At 38.3% G+C, this 27,293-nt stretch overlaps 1 protein-coding gene across 1 annotated transcript in view; it reads left to right on the top strand.

The window, feature by feature from the left end:
• Positions 1–27,293, top strand: part of WWP1 (WW domain containing E3 ubiquitin protein ligase 1) — an 81,189-nt gene that overhangs the window by 21,910 nt on the left and 31,986 nt on the right. Inside the window, 3 exon segments of the mRNA XM_007461724.1 lie at positions 7,930–8,266; positions 17,425–17,520; positions 18,848–19,022. Of these exon segments, the coding sequence (XP_007461786.1) occupies positions 7,930–8,266; positions 17,425–17,520; positions 18,848–19,022 (608 nt within the window).

Raw genomic sequence — 27,293 nt, 5'->3', positions numbered from 1 at the left:
AGTTTAGAAATAACCGCACATTTCACTAAGCAAGTACTTACTTGATAGCTAGATTCTTAGGCTGTATGCTACAAAAATACTATTTAATTCATAATATAGAATATATTTCTAAAAGAACTTGAGGGAATTCATTGATTTGTTAGTAATGAATGGTTCCTTTAACCTTTTACCATACAAATATTTACTTCTTGGCATGTAACTTAGTAGTAAAATGTACTGTGAGCTGATGTAACTCTCCAAAAGTTTTATATTTTATAAGAGTAACTGTTATTCTATTATAGAAGGACTGCCTAAGGAAGATTTTTTTCTATAATCCTGTCTTTCAATGGATTCAGCTGTAATATTCATAAATCATTTTTTGTTTGATCTTTATAAATTAACTCAGATGAATTTCTTGAAACTCAAATCTTAGGACTTGCTTCAGATTACTAGCTATGTCTTGGGGCTAGAGTTGGAATCCTATTCTTTTCATTCCAGAGCCTATATTCTTTCCTTCATCTATTTATGGGAAAGTATTAAAAAGTAGAAACATGTAAGGAAGTATTTAGTAATTAAATGAAAATGGATGGGTTTATAGATAAGACTATTGTATATTTATACCCAAGATTGGGGGGATATTTACCATGCATTTGGTGAGTTTTTTGTAAACATGGGAACTGGCATGAATGGTTTTTTGAAAATTTAATTTATTAATGCTGCCCTTTTTTAAAAAAGATAGAGTTAAAGATCCTAAGTACCCACAATAAGTAGACTTATTAGTCATTAATTTAAGGTGTCTGGAAAATGCACAGAAGATAAACACAGATAAACAGGGTGAAATTAGTGAGCAGAATGCATTTATTTTCTGATTCTGGTATCCTTTCTGGTAAGAACATTTGCCTCAGATTTATTAGCAAAAGGGAAAAGGAAACATTTCAGATTATTCAGGATTGTCTCTAAATTAAGAACAGACCAGTTAAAATAGCTCCTATTGGGAATTTCCAGGCGGTCCAGTGGTTAGGACTCGGCGCTCTCACTGCTGGGGCCCTATTTGATCCCTGGTCGGGGAACTAAGATCCCACAAGCCTCGCGGCCAAGAAAAACCAAAAAGCAAACAAAAAAAACAGCTCCTATAATGGATATTCCTCCTTTTTTTTTGTTTTATTTTGTTTTTCGCGGTACGTGGGCCTCTCACTGTTGTGGCCTCTCCCATTGCGGAGCACAGGCTCTGGACGTGCAGGCTTAGCGGCCGTGGCTCATGGGCCCAGCCGCTTCACGGCATGTGGGATCCTCCCAGACCGGGGCACGAACCCCTGTCCCCTGCATCGGCAGGCGGACTCTCAACCACTGCACCACCAGGGAAGCCCCTGATATTCCATCTTTTATGAATCTGTATGAAACATCCTCACTAATTCCAAGAGAGTAAATACAATAGTGAGTTTCCTAGAGCTCTGACTTATATTATCTCTCCTAAATTAAATTTACAGTTTTAAAAAATAGTCTGGGAAAAGTACCTATGGGAAGGACAAATAATTTATTTTTTTAAAATATCACACATAGAAAAATGGCTTATCTGAGTATCAGAGTTCTTAACAATGAAACATAAGTCCAGTGCTTTTGGCCTATGGATTTTTAGGTTATCAAATAATTACCCATATTTACCCATACCAAAAACCACACACACACACAAAAACTAGTTATCTACCCATAAATAAATTTACATTATAAGCATTGTAGCTTCCTTGAGAACACTCCAAAGAGTTATAAAAAATAAAAATAATACCCTTATGTGACCAGGATTGATTTGTTATATGGGATTATCATTGGATTCAGAATGGTAGATCCGATTCCATTACTTCTGGAAGTAATTAGATAGCAGTGCCAATTCTTGATTAAGTCTACTCTTTATTCATGAGAAGTATAAGAATGTTGAATGCTCATTTCAGAAAGGCTTATGCAACCATTCTGTTTCGTTCTCGTCATCACCTTCCATTTAAAGTATATGGAATTTGGGGATTTATCTCTTCTTTCTAAATTATTTAGCTGCTAGAGTAGATTGGCCAAAGTATCCATTGACCACTACATAGTTGCATGTTTCAGCTTTCAGGTTTATTCAGATGTTGATGCAAAAGAGAGAAGGACTTACTGAGTTCCCCCTCATTGTAGAATCTCTTATTTATATTCTACAGCTTGTTAAATACTTTATAGACTGTTCCTGTTGGGAACAGATTCACTTTCCACATTCTTCTCTTATTTATCCTTGCCTGAAATTTCAAGGTGAATGTAAAACACACACATGGGCAACTAGAAATGAAGGCTCCATTGTAAATAATTCCCAAGATATTCACAATAATTGCAAGGAAACCTAAGACAATCAGAATAACATCTAATATTTGTGCTACACATGTTCTAAACACTATATGTTCATTGACTGATTTAACTCTCACAATAACTCTTCAAAATAAGTACTAGTATTTTTCTTGTGAAGGAACTGAGGCACAAAGAGATCCCAGCTAGTAGAGGAGCTGTAATTGACATCCACCTCTTTGGCTCTCAGCTCTCTGCTTTCCTGTTAATTTAGATGTGTGTGATTTTTATAGTGTCTCATAGTTACGATGTTCATCTTTTATACCATGATAAGCTTCAAATAATATTCCCCCAGTCAACTTAGTGATTGTGTTTGCATGTTCTTTTTGTTGTTGGTGACATCTGACCAAACAATCCAACTGTCATCATTCCATTGGCTGGTTTACAAAGGCTCTGGAACCTACTCTGTTGGTAGCAGTCACTTAACCAGTGTCATCTGTATGATCTGTCATCCCTTAGTAGGATGATGAATTCAGGTATCTTTTCAAGGGGTAGTCTGCTTTAAGGTGTTGGTGTAAAAATAGGGTTTTTTTCTAATCAGGAACTTTAAAAATCAGTTTTCACTGTTGGAGTGCTGATGGGGTGGAAGTATGCATATTCTGTGTATAACACATTACATGTTTTTAATCCATTACTTGTGATCCCAAAATCCTAAAATCTTTTTTTTTTTTTGGGCTGTGTTGGGTCTTTGTTGCTCCGCGTGGACTTTCTCTAGTTGTGGCGAGTGGGGGCTACTCTTTTGCAGAGCACAGGCTTCTCATTGCAGTGGATTCTCTTGTTGCAGAGCACAGGCTCTAGGTGCACGGGCTTCAGTAGTTGCAGCATGCAGGCTCAGTAGTTGCGACACATGGGTTCTAGAGCGCAGGCTCAGTAGTTGTGGCACGTGGGCATAGTTGCTCCGCAGCCTGTGGGATCTTCCTGGATCAGGGATCGAACCTGTGTCCCCTGCATTGGCAGGTGGATTCTTAACCACTGCACCACCAGGGAAGACCCCCCAAATCCAAAAATATTTAAAAGCAGAAGTTTTTTTGGTAAACTCATTTGATGGCAAAATGACTGGGACTGACTTGAAGGTATTTATAATTTTTTGTGCTTAGTGTGAGTATACTTTTGTTTTGCTATAGAAGTAATACTGTGTTTAGTTAGTGTGTAGGCCCCAATCTGACTTGGTATTAGTGTAATAGACAATATATGTGCCATACTATCTTTCTGAATTCTGAAGTTATGAATTCTGGAAGTCACTTGGTCCCAAGAGTTTCAGATAAGGGATTGTGGGCCTGGAGCTGAATACAAATGATTTCTTTTCATCAAAGACAGCATTGTACATGAGGACTTTTGGAGGGGAGGGCATTTTCCCCTCACCCCCAACCTGTTCTTTTGAGTCTTAAGAGGATCCATTTGATCAGCTTAGTTGGTAAATATCGGTAGTTATTTTAAGCTAAAATGGGAGGCAGTCATGACTGAAGAGATTAGATTTGGCCTCTAAAAGGACTGGGTTCCAGTCCCAGCTCTGCCACTTAATGCTTTAACCATGTGACCTTGGACAAATTTAACATCCTCAAAATTTAGGTTCTCCATTTATAAAAAGAGACTAATACTCAATAATACCATATAGGATTGTTTCAAAGGTTAAATGAGATAAATTTAAAACATCTACCATAGTCCTAGGGCAGTGGTATTTAAGAAAATATTATTTTCTTCTTTACTTTTTCTCCCTGCCCCTAGCTTCTAGTGGAAATGACTTTTTCTAATGTATAATTACTGTTGTATTAATAAAGTAGAGCTCAGTATGGTAAGTTTCAGGCAGAACTAACTGATTTCACAAGTTTATTAGACTTTTGCTTTTATTTATTTATTTATTTTTGCGGTACGTGGGCCTCTCACTGCTGTGGCCTTTCCCGTTGCGGAGCAAAGGCTCCGGACGTTCACGCTCAGCAGCCATGGCTCACGGGCCCAGCCGCTCCGCGGCATGTGGGATCTTCCCAGACCGGGGCACGAACCCGTGTCCCCTGCATCGGCAGGCAGACTCTCAACCACTGTGCCACCAGGGAAGCCCAATTTCCTTATATTGAGCCATCTTTTAATTTATTCAGTTTCAGTTTTAGGGTTATATTACCCTTGCAGAATAAATTAAGGAACTCCTTTTTTCTTTTTCTCCACCAATGTACTATCACACTTCAGACAACATGGGGGTAATCTGTTCATTGAAGGCTTCAGAAAACTAACTGAGCTTGGTGCCTTTTGGAAGGATAGTATTAGATCTTTCATCACCTTTTCCATTTCTACCCTGACCTTTTCAATTTTTCTTTCTCTTGAGTGAGTTTAGTTAATATAGTTTAGACTTGGTATAAAGTTGTACATGGTATTCCAAACTATATTTTTCTTTATAAAATTTGGAAACGTTTATTTCATGGTTTCTCCAGCTTTTCTGGTAAGAATTCATCTGAAGCATTTGTTAAAAATACAGATTCCCAGACCCTTCCCTAGAGATTTCCCCTAGAGCTTCAGTAATTCTAGAATGGAAACTGAGACCTATACTTTCTATAAGATCCCAACTGATTCTGATCAGGTAAGTTAGGAAATTCTGATCTATTATATTGTTCCTTTAATTCCTGTCCTTCTACCATTTTCCCCTAGCTCTGGAATTGAATGCTAAGCTCATTTATTGCTATTTGTTCTTATATCCTTGGATACTTCTTTTGCCATGTCAAATATTTGATACAGATATTTTCATTGCCCTTAGTTTCCCTGAAGTTTGTGATTTCATTATTATTTTTTTAACTTAATAATTAGTTTTCTTTTTAATCTTCTAAGCAAAATTGATTGTGGGTGGGGGAGAACTGTCATTTTTATGGACATATAAGCATCAATTTTCTCACCAGTAAAATGGGAATAATGCTGGTATCTGCCTCATAGCATTGTTCTGTTAAATAAGATAATCCTTTAAAAATGTTTAACAAACTCTGCCAGACTTTTAGTAAACATTTCAATAAGTTGTATTTTGTTTTGTTTCTAGTTTTATTGAATTATAGTCAGAATGTCACCTTCTGATTATAGAATTGGGATTTTCCTTTGGTCCCTTACGTGTCATTTTTTTCTAAGAATTCTTAGATTGTTTGGATGGAATATATATATAATGGAAACTCAAAACTACCTCTCTAACTCTGTAATTTAGAACAGGTATATTGACTGTGTTATTAAATCCTTCATATACTTAATATTTCTACTAATGCTCTTTTTATCTGCCTAGTTTTGACAGAGGTATGTTCACTTCTTTCTCTGTGATTTGTCTTTATTTAACATTTATTGTTTTAGTATGCCAGGCATGTTGTAACTGTTGAAAATACAAAAGTGAACAAGTCTGACAGTGTTTGCATTCTGAACTCAATGAAAAAGAAGTAAAAACAAAATATTTCAGAATGTGAGAAAACAGTGTAATATGTAGCCTGGAGGGATGGTGGGGCAGGTTCAGCATTAAGTAAGATACCCCAGCACTGCCTTTCCAAAGGAGCGGTTGAGTCTGGACTCTGCGTGATAAGAAGCAGCCAGTCAGGAGCTATTCTGAGACGGTGGGAACAGCAAGTGCACATCCCTGAATGGGAGGGAGTTTGTTCTGTTCAAGGAACAGAAAGCAGACCATTTTGAGAAGTCAGGTGTACCTGTGGAGTAGACTGTGTAGTCTTTGTCATGAGATGTGGTAAAGAGTTTGGAATTTATTCTGGTTGTAATGGGTATGTTTAATTAGGGCATGAAAACATCTGTTGTATGCTTTTATGATTATTTTGGCTGCTATTTGGAGAATGGATTGGAGTTGGACCAGAGAGGAAGCAGGCAGACCAATTAGGACGCTATTGCAGTAGAGTAAACAAGGAATGGTGGACAGGGGTAGTGGTGTAGACGGAGAGAAGAGCTGAGAGCACTTGCAGTTGAAATGTAGGAGAGAAGTTTTTGCCTTGAACAACTGAAAGGTGCTATTTAATAATTAATTTTCTTCCTCTGTTTTTAACAGTTTGTGTAGCATGTGCTATGTTTTAGTAAGCCTAAGGGTTTATGATTCTTTCTTATTGGACTGGATTGTCTTTTGTCCAGTATACCTCTTTTCCCATTTAGTGTTATTTTGCTTTGAAAATACTATTGCTAATCTTTTCTGTTTTTGGAAATTTCTGCATTGTTGAAGAGTGAAAATTAAATGAGAAAATTCATTATGACCATCATATATCAATTCTGAACATCATGTAAGAGACCCAGAATTTAGTCTCTCTGCACATTGTCTTTTCTTTTCTTAATGTTATCTAACAGTGTTGAGTACCAGTAGCACTATAAACATTTTATTTTTTATATTTTGTTATTGATTTTTTTTCTCCCAAAGCTACTCTCCCCTGTATTTGGTACAGAACTTCATTGGTTCTGTTGTTTTTTGTGCTTACTGTTTGATTCCTTTAATAGTACTCGTTTCTCTCCTTCCCACTTTAAATCTTTCTTTAAAAATCCACCTGAACGTTCCACTACTCTTAGTTGTGTCTCCCTTTTCTGTTTCAATTAAAACTTTGATGTGTGATTTTCTAATAGGTTTTGTTCAATAATCTATTCTCTTTCCAGTTTTTTTTTTGTTTTTTTTTTTTGTATCATAGTAGAGCAGCAAGAGAATCAAAGCATAAACAGTTTAAAAACAACAGAGAACAAATTAGAACAATGATTTGTATAACTAGTTGCAATCCAGATCTCAGTAAGCCACAAGTCCAGAGGGGAACCAGCAGAAAAGGATTTTTAGATGTCACAGTCTCCACATCTTTTTCTTTTCTTTTTTTTTTTTTTGTGGTACGCGCGCCTCTCACTGTTGTGGCCTCTCCCGTTGCGGAGCACAGGCTCCGGACGCGCAGGCTCAGCGGCCATGGCTCACGGGCCCAGCCGCTGCCCAGCATGTGGGATCTTCCCGGACCGGGGCATGAGCCCATGTTTCCTGCATCGGCAGGCGGACTCTCAACCACTGCGCCACCAGGGAAGCCCTTGACTCACTTTTATAGTGACACGTAGTTGAAATGGCTGAATCACATTTAAAATGAAAATAAAGAAAATTATATTACTGGATCCAAGTGCTGGGTTATTTCTTTAGCAAGTGTAGAACGAGTTCCTGGATCTTTTTGTAGAGGCCCCTGTAGTACTTTCTTAAGAATTAATGCCACTTTATATTTGGCAAGAGTTCTTTTGATATTAGCTGCGTTTGCATAGGAAAGAGAGCTTGAATGGGGTCATTTTAAGGTTTTTATATAACCCATGCAGATATTCAGAATTGATTCTTTGGAGGAAAAACGTTTGTTCGTGTTGGTTTCTCTTTCTCTAAGTTAGGGTTATTGGTATATACATACATACATACATGTATATATATGTATATATATATATATAGTCTTAAGTTTTATTATTTAAACGTTCATCTCTAAAATGTGAACAACAAAAAGTATTATCTGTTTTATTTCTGTCTGTACCTGATATGTTGCTCAGTATAAATTAGGCTCTGAATAAATATAATTGATGAGTTGCTTTGTCATTTCTTGATAGATCATCTTACTAATTTTCCCCTTTCAGTTAATGGAGAATCATCCTCGTCTGCACCAACTGATAATGCTTCCACCACGGGTACTGCAATAGTATCTGGAGAAACTGCCTTGTCTTCAAATTGCACTAGTACTACTGTCGAAGATCCTCCAGTTCAAGAAATACTGACCTCCTCAGAAAACAATGAATGTATTCTTTCTAACAGTGCAGCATTTGGGTCTGAAGCTAGAAGTACATTAGATCCTTCTACCTCCAGTTCTGGAAGTAGCTCTGCCTTCGAAGCAGCCAAATTAAGACAGCCAGATGTCTGTGTGGAACCTGTCCAGCAGCAGTCTGGAAATGCCAACACAGAAACTCTGCCATCGGGGTATGTTAAATTAATGATTGATTGTCTCTGCCTCCAAGAAGCTTGTTTAGTGGCTCAGGTTTTTAAACATACATACAATACAGTTTGAGAATGCTGTGCTGAAAGTACAGTGTATACAGTGCTGTCCTGCACAGCTTACAGCAGTTAGAATTTCTACTCTCTAGCTGTGGAAACTGCACCTCTAGAGGTCTCTACCTCATTGCCATCATTTGCTCATCACAGTCACTGTGTCCATACCCTTTCTTACTTTCTGAACTGTTTTTTCTCAGTGCTCTTTACTGGCTCATCTGATTTTGCCTATTGCCTAATCGTGGTTTCAGCCTTTGGTCTTCTCCTGAATGTGCTGCCTCTGTTGAATCTTATACTCTCCCATCATTTTAACTATTAAATCTATATATCCAGACCAGAGCTTTCTCTGAGCTTATTTTTATCTACTTACTGGAAATCTCCACTGCTTCCTGCAAGCATTTTTGGCCATACAGTATCTTCCCTTTCCTCTCAAAAATCTCGCATTGTCCCTTTGTCTTCTGTCTTTGGTAACTTAGTCATTTATCTTAGTCTCATGTGTCTGCCATTATGACACCGATATATAAGAAGCTCTTCTTACTGTCAAGAACCTCATGATCTGATGGGGGGTAAAGATAAATAAATAGTCATTGTCTTCTATACAGTTCAATTAAAGCTAAGCAAGAAGTGTAAGTTTAGGGTGCTGTGGGAGGGAACATACGTAGAGGGAAGTTAGTGGGGAGTAACCTGCTATACTGAGATAAAGAGTACTTTCTGGAAGAGGTGACCCTTGAGTGGATTTCTGAAAGAGGCGTAGGAGTTAGCACAGCAATAATGGAGGCACAAGTGGTGAAAGGTTTCATTCTCAGTGGAGCTAACTGCACATTCGGATTTCTAACATCCATAAACGAGTAAACTGAACTCAGGAAACGGTATTTTGTTACAGCTTGAGTTGAGCATTGGAGGAAGCAAGCTCTGTAGTACTGAAGAATAAAGAGTCCTCTGAAGAATTTTGTATACCTGCTAAAAGTTTGGGAGTTTTTTCCTGAAAACCATGAATAAACATTAAAGAATTTTAAGCAGGGGAGTGCCACAGTCATATTTGCATTTTAGTAAAATTATTCTAGGAGTGGTATAGACAGATTAGGAGTCAAGGGACAAGCTAGAATAGCAGCTAGGCTGTTTCATACATGAGAGAAGTGGGCACATTCCTGTTTAAAGTGGTAAGTACATAAACTTAATTCTGTGCGGCCAAGTACATGCTTCAGCATGCCTGTAGCCACCGTATGTGATCTTTGCATTAGGAGAATTTTGTAGGGATCTAGATGTGTGATTTTCAAATTGCAAGTTGCAGCCTATTAATAGATTGTGACCAGCATTTGAAAACATAATAAAGTAAGTCAACATGGACTAGAATAGAAAACTGAAGTGTGTTAGGTAAACATGGTTTTGGGAAAGTTTGTTTTTCTGATGTGTGCTTGTGTGTGTAAAATCTGTAGGTAAATAGCAGTCTAGGGTGAACAGAGGCATTTATGTAAAGTGTATTCTTACTGTGTGAGCTGTTACCTAGAAGGTTGAGAAGCTACTAATCCAGGTGAGAAGTAAAAACAGCCTGCACTAAGGTAGATGCCAGTCTCCTGGGGCGACGTTACGATGGGTGTGGTAATTAGCTGTGGGAGGTAGAGTCGGAGGCTGGAGGCAAGGGTGACCCCTCTGGCTTATGCAGCACTTGGCTTGTGTGACCATCTGAGCCAGCAGTTTCCAATCCACGTCATCTTCCCTCTTTCTGCAGCAATCTTCTTAGTTCCCGTGTGTCCACTCTTGGGTAACTTACGTGGCTAACTACACAGTACAGTCGTAGGTGCTAGAATCACGAGTGTTCTGAAGGAAGCGTTTTCCAGCCTGAGTGAGTGTTATGCCAAGCGCAGTCTTACCTAGAGCCCTTTCTTTGTGCTCTGACTGTTGTGTGGAGTGTTATTCCTCAGATATCTGCGTGTCTCTGCTCAAATGTTACCTTGCTCCAGAGGACTTTCCCGATTCCCTCTGTCCAAATCAGGTCCCTCTGAACCCCATCCCCTGCCTTATTTTTTCCCAGCCTTCTGTTATGAAAATTTACAAACACACAGAAAAATTTAAAGCATTTTACAGTGAACACCCATATATCTATCTACCACTAGGTTCTGTAGTTGACATTTTACTCTGCTTGCTTTATCACACATCTCTTCATCTCTCCATTTGTCTAATGTTTAAGTATAATTTCCTGATAACTAAGTTGCAGATACCAGTACATTTTGCCCCTCAAAACTTCGGCTTGCATATCATTAACTAGAATTCAATATTTGCTTAAAGATTTTTTGGTAAACTTTACATAGAAGGAAATGCATGAGTCTTAAATGTGCCATTTTGATGAGTTTTGACAAATGCTCATTTGTCACACCTTTATTAAGATTAGAGTATTATCATCACCTCAGAAAGTTCTCTCAAGCTTTCAGTCAATCCCTGTCCCTACTTTGAGGGGGGCAGCCACTGTTCCTCCTTAAAAGCTTTTCTCCACAATAGATTATAGATTAGTTTTCCCTGTTGTAGAACTTAACATAAATAGAATCAGTATGTACTCTTTTGACTAGGGTTCTTTTAATCAGCATGATGTTATTTGTATTACTTTTCTTTATAACACTTAAATCACCGTGAGACATACATTTGTGTGTTTTTGTCAGTTTTCTCTCCACTAAACTGAAAAGGGTGCTTTATTTTGTCCATTTCTGTATTCCTCGTGCCTAAATCTATGCCTGCCATATAGCAGGTACTCAATAAATATTTATAAGTGAATTAGTGCTTGATTAAATGATTTTGAGTGAGTGAGCAATTGGGCAAAGGCCCTGGCTTGTAAATGATTCAGAGGAAATGGTAACAAGGTCAAAAGCTACTGAAAATTCAAGTAAGGTAACTGAAAGGCACCCATTGAATTTAACAACAAAGAGCTTATTTATTGTTGATCTCTGACAGAATGATTTCTGGGAAATAGAGCTGTATTCAGACTGCTGTGTGATGGAGTGAATGGAAGGGATGGAAGTGTGATAGAAAACTCTTTGAAAGAGTGAGAACTAATGCATACAACTTTTCCCCTGTGAACACACAGGGAGAGAGGAGTGTTTGGTAGAAGTGAGCAAGAAAAGATACAGTATTGAGGAGTAGTTTTTTGTTTTAAAAAATGGCAGTGACCTAAGGGTGGTCAGTTGCTGATGGCAGGAGCCAGGAGAGAGATTGGCAAGCCGTACAGGAGAGAGGGGCAACTGTTGGTCATGGTTTATGAGAAGGCAAGTCTTAGCACCTACCCCATTATCCAAGTTTGAAACCAGTAGTTATCCACTCAGCAACTAAATTCTATCATTTTTATTGTAATATATTTAACAAAATTCTTCCACATTTATTATTTTAACAAGGTCTTTCTTCAGCAGTAGGTTTTGGAAATTTATGAGAAAGGGAGGCTACATCTGAATACTAGGAAGGGAGAGTATTATATGGTTGAAGGTGAGGTGTAGCGGTTATAAGTTAGCACTTATCCCCGTGAAATTAAAGAATTCTATTGAGAAGTCTCATCAGTTGACCTGGTAATTTACAGCTATTTGAGGGGTACTCATGAATTTCCACTGCAGGGATAATCTAGTCTCTGGCCAATTCCAGCTCATCACTTTTATAGTACCCCCGGGTACAGCTCTAGTTGGCTGTCACTGTGAGTCTCCCACATCAAGCCTGAGACCACGCCCCTTTATCCTGGTACCGCCTTTTTCCCCTGCCAGCACCTTCCTTCCTCACTGCTGCCCAAGGCCTGCTCTGGTCACCACTCACACACTGGGGACTCATTCTTGGCAACCATCATGCCCCCAAAGGTAGACTCTCACTCTGGGAGTAAAAACTCAGCAAGTTGCCTTCCCGTGGATCGGCTGCCAGGGCAGGAGAGAAAAGCACACTGGGATCCTAGAGTCACTGGGTCAGGTAGTGAAACTGACCAGGTTCCTCCTCTGTGGGCCAGGAGTTCTTTGTCCCAAGAACGTTGTCAGCAGAGGGCAACTAGGTACACGGCATGTCCACAACCTGGGATGCCCTACCCCAGGAAGACAGGGTGGGGCATGACGGGAGTTGTTTTGTTTGTTTGTTTGTTTTTTCGCAGCATGCGGGCCTCTCACTGTTGTGGCCTCTCCCTTTGCGGAGCGCAGGCTCCGGACGCGCAGGCTCAGCGGCCATGGCTCACAGGCCCAGGCGCTCCACGGCATGTGGGATCTTCCTGGACCGGGGCACGAACCTGTGTCCCCTGCATCGGCAGGCGGACTCTCAACCACTGCACCACCAGGGAAGCCGTCCCCTAATTTAAAATTTGTTTCTGATCACAAAACTAAGACATGACCAAATAAAACATTTAAATGATACAGAAACTTTTAAAGTACCCCTTAAGCTTACCACAGAGAGAGTGGTGTCTAAATATTATTCCAGTGGCATATATTTGCGAGCTTCTCTTGGTCGTTGTTCTAGGCACTGGGTGTTCAGAGGGGCAAGAGAGCCCAAGACTCTGCTGCTGTGGAGCTAGTGTTATAGCAGGCTGACCAGCAGTGGCCTTGCATTAAAAACCTACTCAATAATGTCAGATAGTGACAGGTTCTATGAGAGGAAGGATAAAAGTAGGTGAAAAGGATAAAGAGCAACTGTGTAAATTACTATTTTGCAAAGACTTGTAGAATTATTTTAAGAAAATGGAATCATACTCTACATACTATTTTTCAGTTGCTTTTTAAAACTTGGTCATATTTCCATGTCAGTACAAGTAGGTGCACACATTCACCAAATATTAATAAATGTTTAGTAAGCATCTCTTCTGTGGCAGACACTGTGCTATGTGCTATTAGTACACCGATGAGCAATATAGATCAAGGCCCAACCTTCGTGAAGCTTTTCGTCTAAATGTGTAGGCTTAACCTTAATCCTTTTGAATGGGTTTATAGTATTTCCTTTTGTATTAATTATTGCTGTGTAACAAATTACCCTAAAATTTAGCAATTTACAACAAACATAATCTTACACAGTTTCTGAGGCTCAGGAATCTGGAAGTGGTTTAGCTGGGTGCTTTTGTGCAGTGTCGCTCATGAGGTTGCAGTCATCTAGAGAATGACTACAAATCCAAGAGAGCTGAATTCTGGCCTGTCAGTGGGAAAAGCCAGGTCTACGCATTGGAGCCCCTGAAGCTCCCTTCAGGCTTCCACCCTGAAGGCCCAGGAATTGGCAGCATCAAATACCTTTGGAAGTGGCTGTGAAGACAGCACTGTAAACAGCAAGATTGTTTGAAAGTCATGTTGAGAAATGAATCCCTACTTTTCCTTCCTGCAGCTAGGACTGCTACCTTGCCTAGGGGTTTCTTCTCTGGAGGTTCTCTGCATTTGGAACACCAGGTACAATTGAGGGCAAGGTACTGTACTACACCAGGGGACATAAGTGAACCTTTATGATGTTAATAATTGAATAAAGTTATAAGTGAATTTCCAAGCCCACATCCTTCTTTCATACCCAAATCCCAAAATACTGACAAGCAGGATTTTACTATTCCACCCAGGAGACTGGAAGTGTCTTCTGTCAAAGCCCTGCCCCCGCCACTGCCCAAAGACTAAATTACTGATAATCTGTTTGTTGGCCAACAAAGTAGCCTCATTATATTGCCCTTCGATTAGTTCCACAATCCACAAGCCCCACCTACAAAGCTCCTGGTAAGTATTTTTGGTGCCCTACTCATTAGACATCTGAGGGAAACCTTTTAATGTGACGGGTAAAGATCAAAACAAACAACCTAGAAAATGCTCTTGAAGAAAACAGGCTATTTTAATATTCTAAGAGGGACAAGAGTAGATGTAACATATTAAGGAAGAATGAGGTTTGTAAAAAGCTCTTGGAAATGAATTCACTGGAAGATGTGGCTAATAAAGGTAAATGAATTTCCCAGAAAGTAGAACAAACATAAATTTATAAAGTAAAAGAAATAAAATAGAAAAATTAGAGGACCAGTTCAGAAGGTCTGATAAGAGAAGTTCCAGAAAGAGAAAATAGGAGGAAATATTTAACAAAATAACCAAAAATAACCCACCTTTTACAAACAAGAAGGAGGAACTTCCTTATGGAAAGGGCTCACCAAAACTCAGGATAATAAGTGAAAATAAATCTATATTAAGATAACTTGTTATGAAAACTTTACTACATTGGGGCCAAAGGAAAAAATCATAAACATTTCCAGAGATTTTTTAAAAAATGGAAAAAAAGCAAATCTCATAATCATCAGAACAGCATTAGACTTCTCAGAATCAATACAAGAAGCTAGGAGACAATATGCCTTAAATGCTGAGGGAAATTATATTCAGCCTAGAATTCTGGATCTAGTCTCACTGTTAGTGTGCACACAGAATAAATACATTTCAGACATCCTGGGTTTCCAAAAGTTTACTTCCCATGTAAGTTTACTTTCTGAGGAAGCTACCAGGATGCATGTTCCTCCAAATTTAGGTAAGTAAAAGTGAAGGACGTGGGATCCAAGTGAAAGGAGTTACCAGCAAGATGATGAAAGGAAAGCTTGATTGCAGGTGTGACTGATAAAATACCCAATGAGCTTGAATATTTTTATTTATTTATTTTTTTTGCGGTACGCGGCCCTCTCACTGTTGTGGCCTCTCCCGTTGCAGAGCACAGGCTCCGGACGCGCAGGTTCAGCGGCCATGGCTCACGGGCCCAGCCACTCTGTGGCATGTGGAATCTTCCCGGACCGGGGCACGAACCCACGTTCCCTGCGTCGGCAGGCAGATTCTCAACCACTGCGCCACCAGGGAAGCCCAGAGCTTGAATGTTTTGAGAGGAGATTTATGCAACTAGAAAAGTATTTGTAGTTAAATAAGTACGAAGAAAATAAGGAAATGGGAGGAAAGGAGACAAAGAAATCATGGTGTGTTCATAGCTCGTCTGTCAGGAGGGTTTACACAGTCATAATAATTATAAGGGATGGACACAGCATATGTATGTATTTGGAACAGTTGGAAGGAGGGTCCAGGTTACAGTGTATATGCGTACATCTGTGCAGGAAAGAGACTTACAGCTTCACCTTTCATAGTGAGAAATCAATAAATTATGCTTGAAATTAAATTAGTAGAGTAAGCTTGTTAATAAGAAAAAAGAGGTAAGTACTAAAAGAATTGGCTAAAACAGTTGAAAATGTTGCCTTTGGGGAGGAGAAAATGAGATTAGGGGACAGCAGGCACTATTTGTTTTTTTGTAATGAGCCTCATAGACTATCTGATTGTTTAAACTGTGTGGAGGTTACATAATTATATAACTGTGAGATATATATTAAATAGTATGTGAAAGTATATATAATTTTGATAAAAATTAAAGCTAAATTAAAAGTAGTAAAGAGTATTTGTAAAGAAAGTTTGGAAACCAGGAAATTTTGATATAGAATAGCAGTACAAATTCAAGAACTGATTATAGGAATTAATACCTAAAAATAGCAAAAGTACCATTATCAGGAAGTTCTTAAAACTTGATATATTTTATAGGTATTTGTTTTTGGCTGTTAAGCTTTCCTATAAATCAGTAACCCACTGGTATGTGTCCTGGGTGTTCCAGAAATGTCTTTAAAATGAAATTCCATATTTAAATCCTGCCTTCCCATGAACATTTATTATTATATAAAAACATATGAAGTAAATCTGAAATTTCAGGTTATTATTTTTAGTAAAATACTTATGAGGAATATCTAAATTTTTGTAGTTACAGGGTAGCATGAATGTTCCAGTGTAGGATTTTATACCACTGTTTCATAATAGATACTTTTAATAATCTATATGATCCTGAATCGGTTGTGAACTTGGGCATCTTTATTGTTCATGGTTACTATTTAAGCTTGTTGTGGCTAATGTTTGTCAGATGCAGCTTAAACAAATGATTATTTTTTGCATGCCATTTAAATATGTATGTGTGTATACACCTTGTTAGGGAATAACTTTAATACGGTCATTGTGTAGGAAAATAATTTAAAAATTAAAGGCCTCTCTAATCAAAAAGAAGTCAAATTAAATTGGATCCTTGTGTTCAAGAGAAAGGAAAATATTTTCCATTTATTCTACTTTCAGGTGAAAACAAGAATATAAACTCAGAAATACCAGGTTTTTATTTTTTCTGTTTAAAATTTTTCTTCTATACCATTTTAAGGAAAGACTGGAAAGGAAGAAACAGGGATCACAGAGGAGAAAATGAGGGTGGGGAAAATAAGAGATTGAGTGTCTTTGAGATAGAACAGAAAAAGATAAAATTGGATGTCCATAAACTCAGAGGCTTACTTACCAAAGGCAAGAGAGGGATAGATGTGCACAAAAAGAAGACACTGTATGCAGATAGAAGGAAGAAGTTTCATGGAGCTGTGTCACCACATACTTTAAGGAGATTTCTGCTAAAATCTTTTAGATGTATATTTTCTAAATTGCAAAAATGGATATTACTTCATTGACATTTTGTGCTCTGGGCATGATATTAGGCTGAAAGTTCCTCTGCTCTTGATTGAATTTCTGTTTTCTGATGATTTGGAATTCTGTAAATTAGTAACTTTTAAAAACTTTACTTATTATTCTGTCTTCCTCTGCTAACTGTACTTACTGAGTTGCCAGTACTGTTGATGAAAGATGAATAATTAAGAACTTAAAAGGCACAATAGGGACTTCCCTGGTGGTGAAGTGGTTAAGACTCCACACTCCCAATGCAGGGGGCCGGAGTTCCATCCCTGGTCAGGGAACTAGATCCCACATGCATGTCTCAACTAGGAGTTTGCATGACACAACTAAGGAGCCTACGTGCCTCAACTGAGGAGCCCTCGAGCCACAACTGAGGAGCCCACCTGCCACAACTAAGACCCAGTGCAACTAAATAAATACATATGTAAATAAATAAATATATATTTTTTAAAAGATATCTTCTTTAAAAAAAGCACAATAATTGAGAAAAGAAACTATTTTATGTATATATGTGACCTTTTAAAGTAAAACTTACCTGTAATTTTTTGGATTATAAGAAGGAACCATTTTTCAGATTGTCTTAGTTTGTTATCTTTTATTTTTGCTTTTTCATTGAAGGTGGGAACAGAGAAAAGATCCTCATGGTAGAACCTATTATGTGGATCATAACACTCGAACGACCACATGGGAGAGGCCACAACCTTTACCTCCAGGGTAATGTAGCATCTTATGCATCTTCAGTTGTGTTTTATACATGTAATTTTAAAAGTTTATTTAATACAATATAAAATGATTCGTTCTACATGTTATGTTTCCTTGATTTGCTTTTGTGAATAATGAATGTTCAGTAGATGAGATTTGTTACATTGTGTCTCTTTTACAGTTAGTCTGAAGGGCTTCCAAGAGATTGTCAAACATTGGCATGAGTTTACTGAGAGTAGTTGTAGAATTTTGATCCAATTTCATTCCTTGTTAATTTTTAAGGAATGAAAGTCATATTTAGGATAATTTATATGTATGGTTCTCCATAGATAGGGATCTAAACTATGCTATTGAATGACACTTACATAATAAATATTAGTATCATTCAAAATTATTATCTAAAAGATTGCTGCAAGTAAAATTGTATTACATTATGACTAAAATTATAGAGGGTTTTAAATGAAAAAGCATTTTTATTACATACTAAATAAAGTTTATGCTCTTAAGTGGTCATTCAAGGTCATTCACAAACTGTCCTTCCAGATGCAACTCAGGGTCCGCCAATATAAAACATATTCAATGTCCAGAAACTTCAGGACAAGAACTATGTTATTTTTGTGAGATTGGTTGCTGAAAGGATACTGAAATCATATAAATTAATGACATAAATTGGCTTAAGGTGAACTAAACTCTGGAGGATGGGGAGAATTCTGGCTGGTAGAGAAGGGCATTCTGTTCTGAGGGAATATTAAAACAAAGGCATGACACATTTGGGGCCAGCAAGTAATTGATTTGGCTCTCATATGGGTCGCTTGAAAGACCTTAAGGCTGAAATGGTGAATGGGTTCATTTTTATGCCATGCCAGAGAACGGTAATAGGTGGAACAGCATGGCTCGATCTGCACTTTAGTTCAGCAGCAGTGTAACCGTGAAAGGTAGGTTAACAAGGTATATAAGTTGAGTTAAAACCCTTTACATGGGCAGGAATGATAGAGGCAGATTGCTAGGTATACAGTAAACACTCAGTAAATGTTTATCAAAATAAGAGGGAGAAAGGATAGTCATACTGTTACTGTTCAGTCTATGGCCTCTTTTTTAGACAGCCCTTAGAAATCATATAGGGAAGAATGGGAAGGTAGTTTAGCTAAAATAGATAGCAAGTGTTACATGTTCATAATTTTTCTGAGGAGTGTCAGTATTTATATTCTTTTAAACTTAGCTCTTGGACTTGATTTTTAAATTATTTAAGTGAAGTATTACCTAACTACTTTCCAGTTTCTTATAGTAAGAGATTATTGTTTATTTTCATTTTTACTATTGCTTATTTTATTTTTGGTAGTTGGGAAAGAAGAGTTGATGATCGGGGAAGAGTTTATTATGTAGATCATAACACCAGGACAACAACCTGGCAGCGGCCTACCATGGAATCTGTGCGGAATTTTGAACAGTGGCAGTCTCAGCGGAACCAACTGCAGGGAGCTATGCAACAGTTCAACCAACGATACCTCTACTCGGTAATTAGGAAATTATAAGATGTTAATACAGCTTTTCCTCCAGGCTTTTCCCTTTTCTATCTTCATGATTTTTCTTAAATGTTATAGATTACAAGGTATTTTTCAGTTGATCTTTAGTAAATAATTAGCATTTCTGATATACATAAGCACTTTTAAGATTTTTTTTTTAAATTCTAGTATACTATCATAACTATACAATCAGGTTTTTGTCCTTATTAAGTGGTAGTTTCATAAATGCAATTTCTTAATAAAATAACTTGTCTTTACCAGTCCCTAGTCCTCTACTTTTATTTATAATCATTTGGTTTGCTTTAAACAAAACCAGTTACCTCCTGATTTTACTTAAGTCCAGTCTTGCATATTCCAGCTATTCTGATTCCCATCCCAGATTCTCAGAAATGCTTTCATCTGTTTTGGCCCACCAAATATATATTCTTGGGATTGGAGGTAGTTTTGTTCCAAAAAAAATCTAATGCTGTCTGAAACTTTGACCAATTGGTGATCTATTTATTGCCATAAGCAAACATCCATAAGAATGGGGGGTGGAGGGGACTTCTGTTAAATAGGTTTGATCGCAAGAAGTAGAAAATATAAATTTTAAGTACTGGGCATCTCTAGATAGTGTTTTGAGGCAACTTGAAACCCCAAAATGTAGAAAGGAATTAGGAAAGATACAAAAAGAAAACTCTTCAGAATCCTACCTCAGGATGGCTAATTCAACTCCACTTTCTTTGGAGGTTAAATAATAAGTTCTCATTTGCAGGTTGATCCACTCTCCTGGTTGTCTATAGCCAGCAGAGAGAGAGTGGGCCAACTCAGCTTGCACAGCATCTTGTGCTGTAAATGGCTGGTTCTTTAGCAACTTTTACAGAAGTCTGTGGTCAGGTTCCATTGTTAGCTGTATATAGTAAACAAATTATGTACTGTGTGTGTGTTTTGGTTGGACTTCGTTGTATGTATTTGTATGAAAGAAGATTTGTATGAAAATCTTAGGGAAACAGGGCAGAATTAGGCAAGTTGTGTATCAGAAGCGTGTTCTACACATAACAGAACATCTTTAGACAGATGGAGGTTTATTATCTAAATAATATTGAGTACAATTAAAAGTATCTATTACAAGGTTATAAAATATTTATCAAGATACATACACTTTATCATTAAGAAATGATTTTTCAGGTAATGATTTTTATATTTGACATTCTTTAAAAATTGGTGGTAAAATGTTTATATTTTCTTTTGAATGTATTTCTGGGTTGTAATAATGTATATGCATTACTGTACGTATGAATATATAAAAGCTATTAATACTAAGGTAAAAGTTTACTTGTATAAAGATAATTCTAGTGTTTAATATTTATTAATAGGCATTTGTTTTTTTGTGTGTTTTTTAAAAATTTTTTTTAACATCTTTAAAGCAGTATAATTGCTTTACAATGGTGTGATAGTTTCTGCTTTATAACAAAGTGAATCAGTTATACATATACATATGTTCCCATATCTCTTCCCACTTGCGTCTCCCTCCCTCCCACCTTCCCTATCCCATTCCTCTAGGTGGTCACAAACCACCTAGCTGATCTCCCTGTGCTATGCAGCTGCTTCCCACTATCTATTTTACGTTTGGTAGTGTATATGTCCATGCCACTCTCTCACTTTGTCACAGCTTACCCTTCCCCCTCCCCATATCCTCAAGTCCATGCTCTAGTAGGTCTGTCTTTATTCCCATCTTACCGCTAGGTTCTTCATGACATTTTTTTTTCTAAGATTCCATATATATGTATTAGCATACAGTATTTGTTTTTCTCCTTCTGACTTACTTCACTTTGTATGACAGACTCTAGGACTATCCAGCTCACTACAAATAACTCAATTTCGTTTCCTTTTATGGCTGAGTGATATTCCATTGTATATATGTGCTACATCTTCTTTATCCATTTATCTGTTGATGGAAACTTAGGTTGCTTCCATGTCCTAGCTATTGTCAGTAGAGCTGCAGTGAACATTTTGGTACATGACTCTTCTTGAATTATGGTTTTCTCAGGGTATAGGCCCAGTAGTGGGATTGCTGGGTCATATGGTAGTTCTATTTGTAGTTTTTTAAGGAACCTCCATACTGTTCTCCATAGTGGCTGTATCAATTTACATTCCCACCAACAGTGCAAGAGTGTTCCCTTTTCTCCACACCCTCTCCAGCATTTATTGTTTCTAGATTTTTTGATGATGGCCATTCTGACCGGTGTGAGATGATATCTCATTGTAGTTTTGATTTGCATTTCTCTAATGATTAATGATGTTGAGCATTCTTTCATGTGTTTGTTGGCAGTCTGTATATCTTCTTTGGAGAAATGTCTATTTAGGTCTTCTGCCCATTTTTGGATTGGGTTGTTTGGTTTCTTGTTATTGAGCTGCATGAGCTGTTTATAAATTTTGGAGATTAATCCTTTGTCAGTTGCTTCATTTGCAAATATTTTCTCCCATTCTGAGGGTTGTCTTTTGGTCTTGTTTATGGTTTCCTTTGCTGTGCAAAAGCTTTGAAGTTTCATTAGGTCCCATTTGTTTATTTTTGTTTTTATTTCCATTTTTCTAGGAGGTGGGTCAAAAAGGATCTTGCTGTGATTTACATCATAGAGTGTTCTGCCTCTAAGAGTTTGATAGTTTCTGGCCTTACATTTAGGTCTGTAATCCATTTTGAGCTTATTTTTGTGTATGGTGTTAGGGAGTGTTCAATTCTCATACTTTTATATGTACCTGTGTAGTTTTCCCAGCAGTACTTATTGAAGAGGTTGTCTTTTCTCTACTGTATATTCTTGCCTCCTTTATCAAAGATAAGGTGACCATATATGCGTGGGTTTATCTCTGGGCTTTCTGTCCTGTTCCATTGATCTATCTTTCTGTTTTTATGCCAGTACCATACTGTCTTGATTACTGTAGCTTTGTAGTATAGTCTGAAGTCAGGGAGCCTGATTCCTCTAGCTCCATTTTTCGTTCTCAAGGTTGCTTTGGCTATACAGGGTCTTTTGTGTTTCCATATGAATTGTGAAATTTTTTGTCCTAGTTCTGTGAAAAATGCCAGTGGTAGTTTGATAGGGATTGCATTGAATCTTTAGATTGCTTTGGGTAGTAGAGTCATTTTCACAATGTTGATTCTTCCAATCCAAGAACATGGTATATCTCTCCATCTATTTGTATCATCTTTAATTTCTTTCATCAATGTCTTATTCTTTTCTGCATACAGGTCTTTTGTCTCCTTTGGTAGGTTTATTCCTACATATTTTATTCTTTTTGTTGCAAAGGTAAATGGGAGTGTTTTTTTGATTTCACTTTCAGATTTTTCATCATTAGTGCATAGGAATGCCAGAGATTTCTGTGCATTAATTTTGTATCCTGCTACTTTACCAAATTCATTGATTAGCTCTAGTAGTTTTCTGGTAGCATCTTTAGGATACTCTATGTAGAGTATCATGTCATCTGCAAACAGTGACAGCTTTACTTCTTTTCTGATTTGGATTCCTTTTATTTCTTTTTCTTCTCTGATTGCTGTGGCTAAAACTTCCAAAACTATGTTGAATAATAGTGACGAGAGTGGGCAACCTTGTCTTGTTCCTGATCTTAGTGGAAATGGTTTCAGTTTTTCACCATTGAGGATGATGTTGGCTGTGGATTTGTCATATATGGCCTTTCTTATGTTGAGGAAAGTTCCCTCTATGCCTACTTTCTGCAGAGTTTTTGTCATAAATAGGTGTTGAATTTTGTCGAAAGCTTTCTCTGCATCTATTGAGATGATCATATGGTTTTTCTCCTTCAGTTTGTTAATATGGTGTATCACGTTGATTGATTTGCATATATTGAAGAATCCTTGCATTCCTGGAATAAACCCCACTTGATCATGGTGTATGATTCTTTCAGTGTGCTGTTGGATTCTGTTTGCTAGTATTTTGTTGAGGATTTTTGCGTCTATGTTCATCAGTGATATTGGCCTGTAGTTTTCTTTCTCTGTGACATCTTTGTCTGGTTTTGGTATCAGGGTGATGGTGGCCTCATAGAATGAGTTTGGGAGCGTTCCTCCCTCTGCTATATTTTGGAAGAGTTTGAGAATGTTAGGTGTTAGCTCTTCTCTAAATGTTTGATAGAATTCACCTGTGAAGCCATCTGGTCCTGGGCTTTTGTTTGTTGGAAGATTTTTAATCACAGTTTCAATTTCAGTGCTTGTGATTGGTCTGTTCATATTTTCTATTTCTTCCTGGTTCAACCTCGGCAGGTTGTGGGATTCTAAGAATTTGTCCATTTCTTCCAGGTTGTCTATTTTGGCATAGAGTTGCTTGTAGTAATCTCTCATGATCCTTTGTCTTTCTGCAGTGTTAGTTGTTACTTCTCCTTTTTCATTTCTAATTCTATTGATTTGAGTCTTCTCCCTTTTTTTCTTGATGAGTCTGGCTAATGGTTTATCAACTTTATCTTCTCAAAGAACCAGCTTTTAGTTTTGTTGATCTTTGCTATCGTTTCCTTCATTTCTTTTTCATTTGTTTCTGATCTGATTTTTATGATTCCTTCTGCTAACTTTGGGTTTTTTTTGTTCTTCTGTCTGTAATTGCATTAGGTGCAAGGTTAGGTTGTTTATTTGAGATGTTTCCTGTTTCTTAAGGTAGGATTGTATTGCTCTAAACTTCCCTGTTAGAACTGCTTTTGCTGCATCCCATAGGTTTTGGGTCGTCGTGTCTCCATTGTCATTTGTTTCTGCGTATTTTTTGATTTCCTCTTTGATTTCATCAGTGATCACTTCGTTATTAAGTAGTGTATTGTTTAGCCTCCACGTGTTTGTAATTTTTACAGATCTTTTCATGTAAGTGATAACTAGTCTCATAGCGTTGTGGTCGGAAAAGATACTTGATATGATTTCAGTTTTCTTAAGTTTACCAAGGCTTGATTTGTGACCCAAGATATGATCTATCCTGGAGAATGTTCCATGAGCACTTGAGAAAAATGTGTATTCTGCTGTTTTTGGATGGAATATCCTATAAATATCAATTAAGTGCATCTTGTTTAATGTATCATTTAAAGACTGTGTTTCCTTATTTATTTTCATTTTCGATGATGTGTCCATTGGTGAAAGTGGGGTGTTAAAGTCCCCTACTATGAATGTGTTACTGTCGATTTCCCCTTTTATGGCTGTTAGTATTTGCCTTATGTATTGAGGTGCTCCTATGTTGGGTGCATAAATATTTACAGTTGTTACATCTTCTTCTTGGATCAATCCCTTGATCATTATATAGTGTCCTTCTTTGTCTCTTGTAATAGTCTTTGTTTTGAAGTCTGTTTTGTCTGATGTGAGAATTGCTACTCCAGCTTTCTTTTTTTTTTTTTTTTCTGTGGTATGCGGGCCTCTCACTGTTGTGGCCTCTCCCATTGCAGAGCACAGGCTCTGGACATGCAGGCTCAGCGGCCATGGCTCATGGGCATAGCCGCTCCGTGGCATGTGGGATCCTCCCGGACCGGGGCACGAACTCGTGTCCACTGCATCGGCAGGCAGACTCCCAACCACTGCGCTACCAGGGAAGCTCTCCAGCTTTCTTTTGATTTCCATTTGCATGGAATATCTTTTTCCATCCCTTCACTTTCACTCTGTATGTGTCCCTAGGTCTGAAGTGGGTCTCTTGTAGACAGCATATATATGAGTCTTGTTTTTGTATCCATTCAGCCAGTCTGTGTCTTTTGGTGGGAGCATTTAATCCATTTATATTTAAGGTAATTATCGATATGTATGTTCCTATTCCCATTTTCTTAATTGTTTCGGGTTTGTTATTGTAGGTCTTTTCCTTCTTTTGTGTTTCTTGCCTAGAGAAGTTCCTTTAGCCTTTCTTGTAATGCTGGTTTGGTGGTGCTGAATTCTCTCAGCTTTTGCTTGTCTGTAAAGTTTTTAATTTCTCCATCGAATCTGAATGAGATCCTTGCTGGGTAGAGTAATCTTGGTTGTAGGTTTTTCTTCTTCATCACTTTAAATATGTCCTGCCACTCCCTTCTGGCTTGCAGAGTTTCTGCTGAAAGATCTGCTGTTAACCTTAATGAGGATTCCCTTGTGTGTTATTTGTTGTTTTTCCCTTGTTGTTTTTAATATGTTTTCTTTGTATTTAATTTTTGATAGTTTTGATAGTTAATGTGTGTCTTGGCTTGTTTCTCCTTGGATTTATCCTGTATGGGACTCTTTGTGCTTCCTGGACTTGATTAACTATTTCCTTTCCCATATTAGGGAAGTTTTCAACTATAATCTCTTCAAATACTTTCTCAGTCCCTTTCTTTTTCTCTTCTTCTTCTGGGACCCCTATAATTCGAATGTTGGTGCGTTTAATGTTGTCCCAGAGGTCTCTGAGACTGTCCTCAGTTCTTTTCATTCTTTTTTCTTTATTCTGCTCTGCAGTAGTTATTTCCACTATTTTATCTTCCAGGTTACTTATCAGTTCTCCTGCCTCAGTTATTCTGCTATCGATCCCTTCTAGAGTATTTTTAATTTCATTTATTGTGTTGTTCATCATTGCTTCTTTCCTCTTTAGTTCTTCTAGGTCCTTGTTAAATGTTTCTTGCATTCTTCTTGTTAAATGTTACTCTATTTCCAAGATTTTGGATCATCTTTACTATCATTATTCTGAATTCTTTTTCAGGTAGACTGCCTATTTCCTCTTCATTTGTTAGGTCTGGTGGGTTTTTATCTTGCTCCTTCATCTGCTGTGTGTTTTTCTGTCTTCTCATTTTGCTTATCTTACTGTGTTTGGGGTCTCCTTTTTGCAGGCTGCAGGTTCGTAGTTCCCATTGTTTTTGGTGTCTGTCCCCAGTGGCTAAAGTGGGTTCAGTGGGTTGTGTAGGCTTCCTGGTGGAGGGGACTAGTGCCTGTGTTCTGGTGGATGAGGCTGGATCTTGTCTTTCTGGTGGGCAGGTCCACGTCTGGTGGTGTGTTTTGGGGTGTCTGTGGCCTTATTATGATTTTAGGCAGCCTCTCTGCTAATGGGTGGGGTTGTGTTTCTGTCTTGCTAGTTGTTTGGCATAGGGTGTCCAGCACTGTAGCTTGCTGGTCGTTGAGTGAAGTTGGATGCTGGTGTTGAGTTGGAGATCTCTGGGAGATTTTCGCCGTTTACATGGAGCTGGGAGGTCTTTTGTGGACCAGTGTCCTGAAGTTGGCTCTCCCACCTCAGAGGCACAGCACTGACTCCTGGCTGGAGCACCAAGAGCCTTTCAGCCACATGGCTCAGAATAAAAGGGAGAAAAAGTTGAAAGAAAGAAAGAAAGAAAGAGAGGGGGAGGGGGAGAGGTAGAGGGAGAGAAAGAAAGGGGATAAAATAAAATAAAGTAAGATAAAATAAAATAAAGTTATTAAAATAAAAATAAATTATTAAGAAAAAAAAATTTTAAGTAAAAAAAGAAAAAGAAACAGACAGAACCCTAGGACAAATGGTGAAGGCAAAGCTATACAGACAAAATCTTACATAGAAGCATACACATACACGTTCACAAAATGAGAAAAAGGGGAAAAAATAATATATCTTGCCCTCAGAGTTCACCTCCTCAGTTTGGGATGATTCGTTGTCTATTCAGGTGTTCCACAGATGCAGGGTACAGCAAGTTGATTGTGGGGATTTAATCCGCTGCTTCTGAGGCTGCTGGGAGAAATTTCCCGTTCTCTTCTTTGTTCGCACAGCTCCCGGGGCTCAGCTTTGGATTTGGCCCCGCCTCTTTGTGTAGGTCGCCTGAGGGCGTCTGTTCTTCAGCTCTTTCGGGGGCTCTGCCTCACTCAGCCCGGGGAGAGGGAGGGGTACGGATGCGGGGCGAGCCTGCGGCGGCAAAGACCAGCGTGACATTGCACCATCCTGAGGCCTGCTGTGTGTTCTCCCGGGGAAGTTGTCCCTGGATCACGGAACCCTGGCAGTGGCGGGCTGCACAGGCTCCCGGAGGGGGAGGTGTGGAGAGTGACCAGTGCTCGCACCCAGGCTTCTTAGTGGCGGCAGCAGCAGCCTTAGCGTCTCATGCCCGTCTCTGAGGTCCCCACTTTTAGCCGCGGCTCGTGCCCATCTCTGGAGCTCCTTTAAGCAGCGCCCTTTATCCCCTCTCCTCGCTCACCAGGAAACAAAGAGGGAAGAAAAAGTCCCTTGCCTCTTCGGCAGGTCCAGATTTTTCCCCGGATTCCCTCCCGGCTAGCCGTAGTGCACTAACCCCTTCAGGCTATGAACACGCAGCCAGTCCTCTCCCTGCACTCTGAAGTCCGAAGTCCAAGCCTCAGCTCCCAGCCCC

Source organism: Lipotes vexillifer, unplaced genomic scaffold (genome assembly GCF_000442215.2).
Source record: "Lipotes vexillifer unplaced genomic scaffold, Lipotes_vexillifer_v1.1 scaffold163, whole genome shotgun sequence".
Lineage (NCBI taxonomy): Eukaryota > Metazoa > Chordata > Mammalia > Artiodactyla > Lipotidae > Lipotes > Lipotes vexillifer.
The sequence above is the reverse complement of the archived record's forward strand: the minus strand, read 5'-3'. Positions and strand labels throughout refer to the sequence as shown.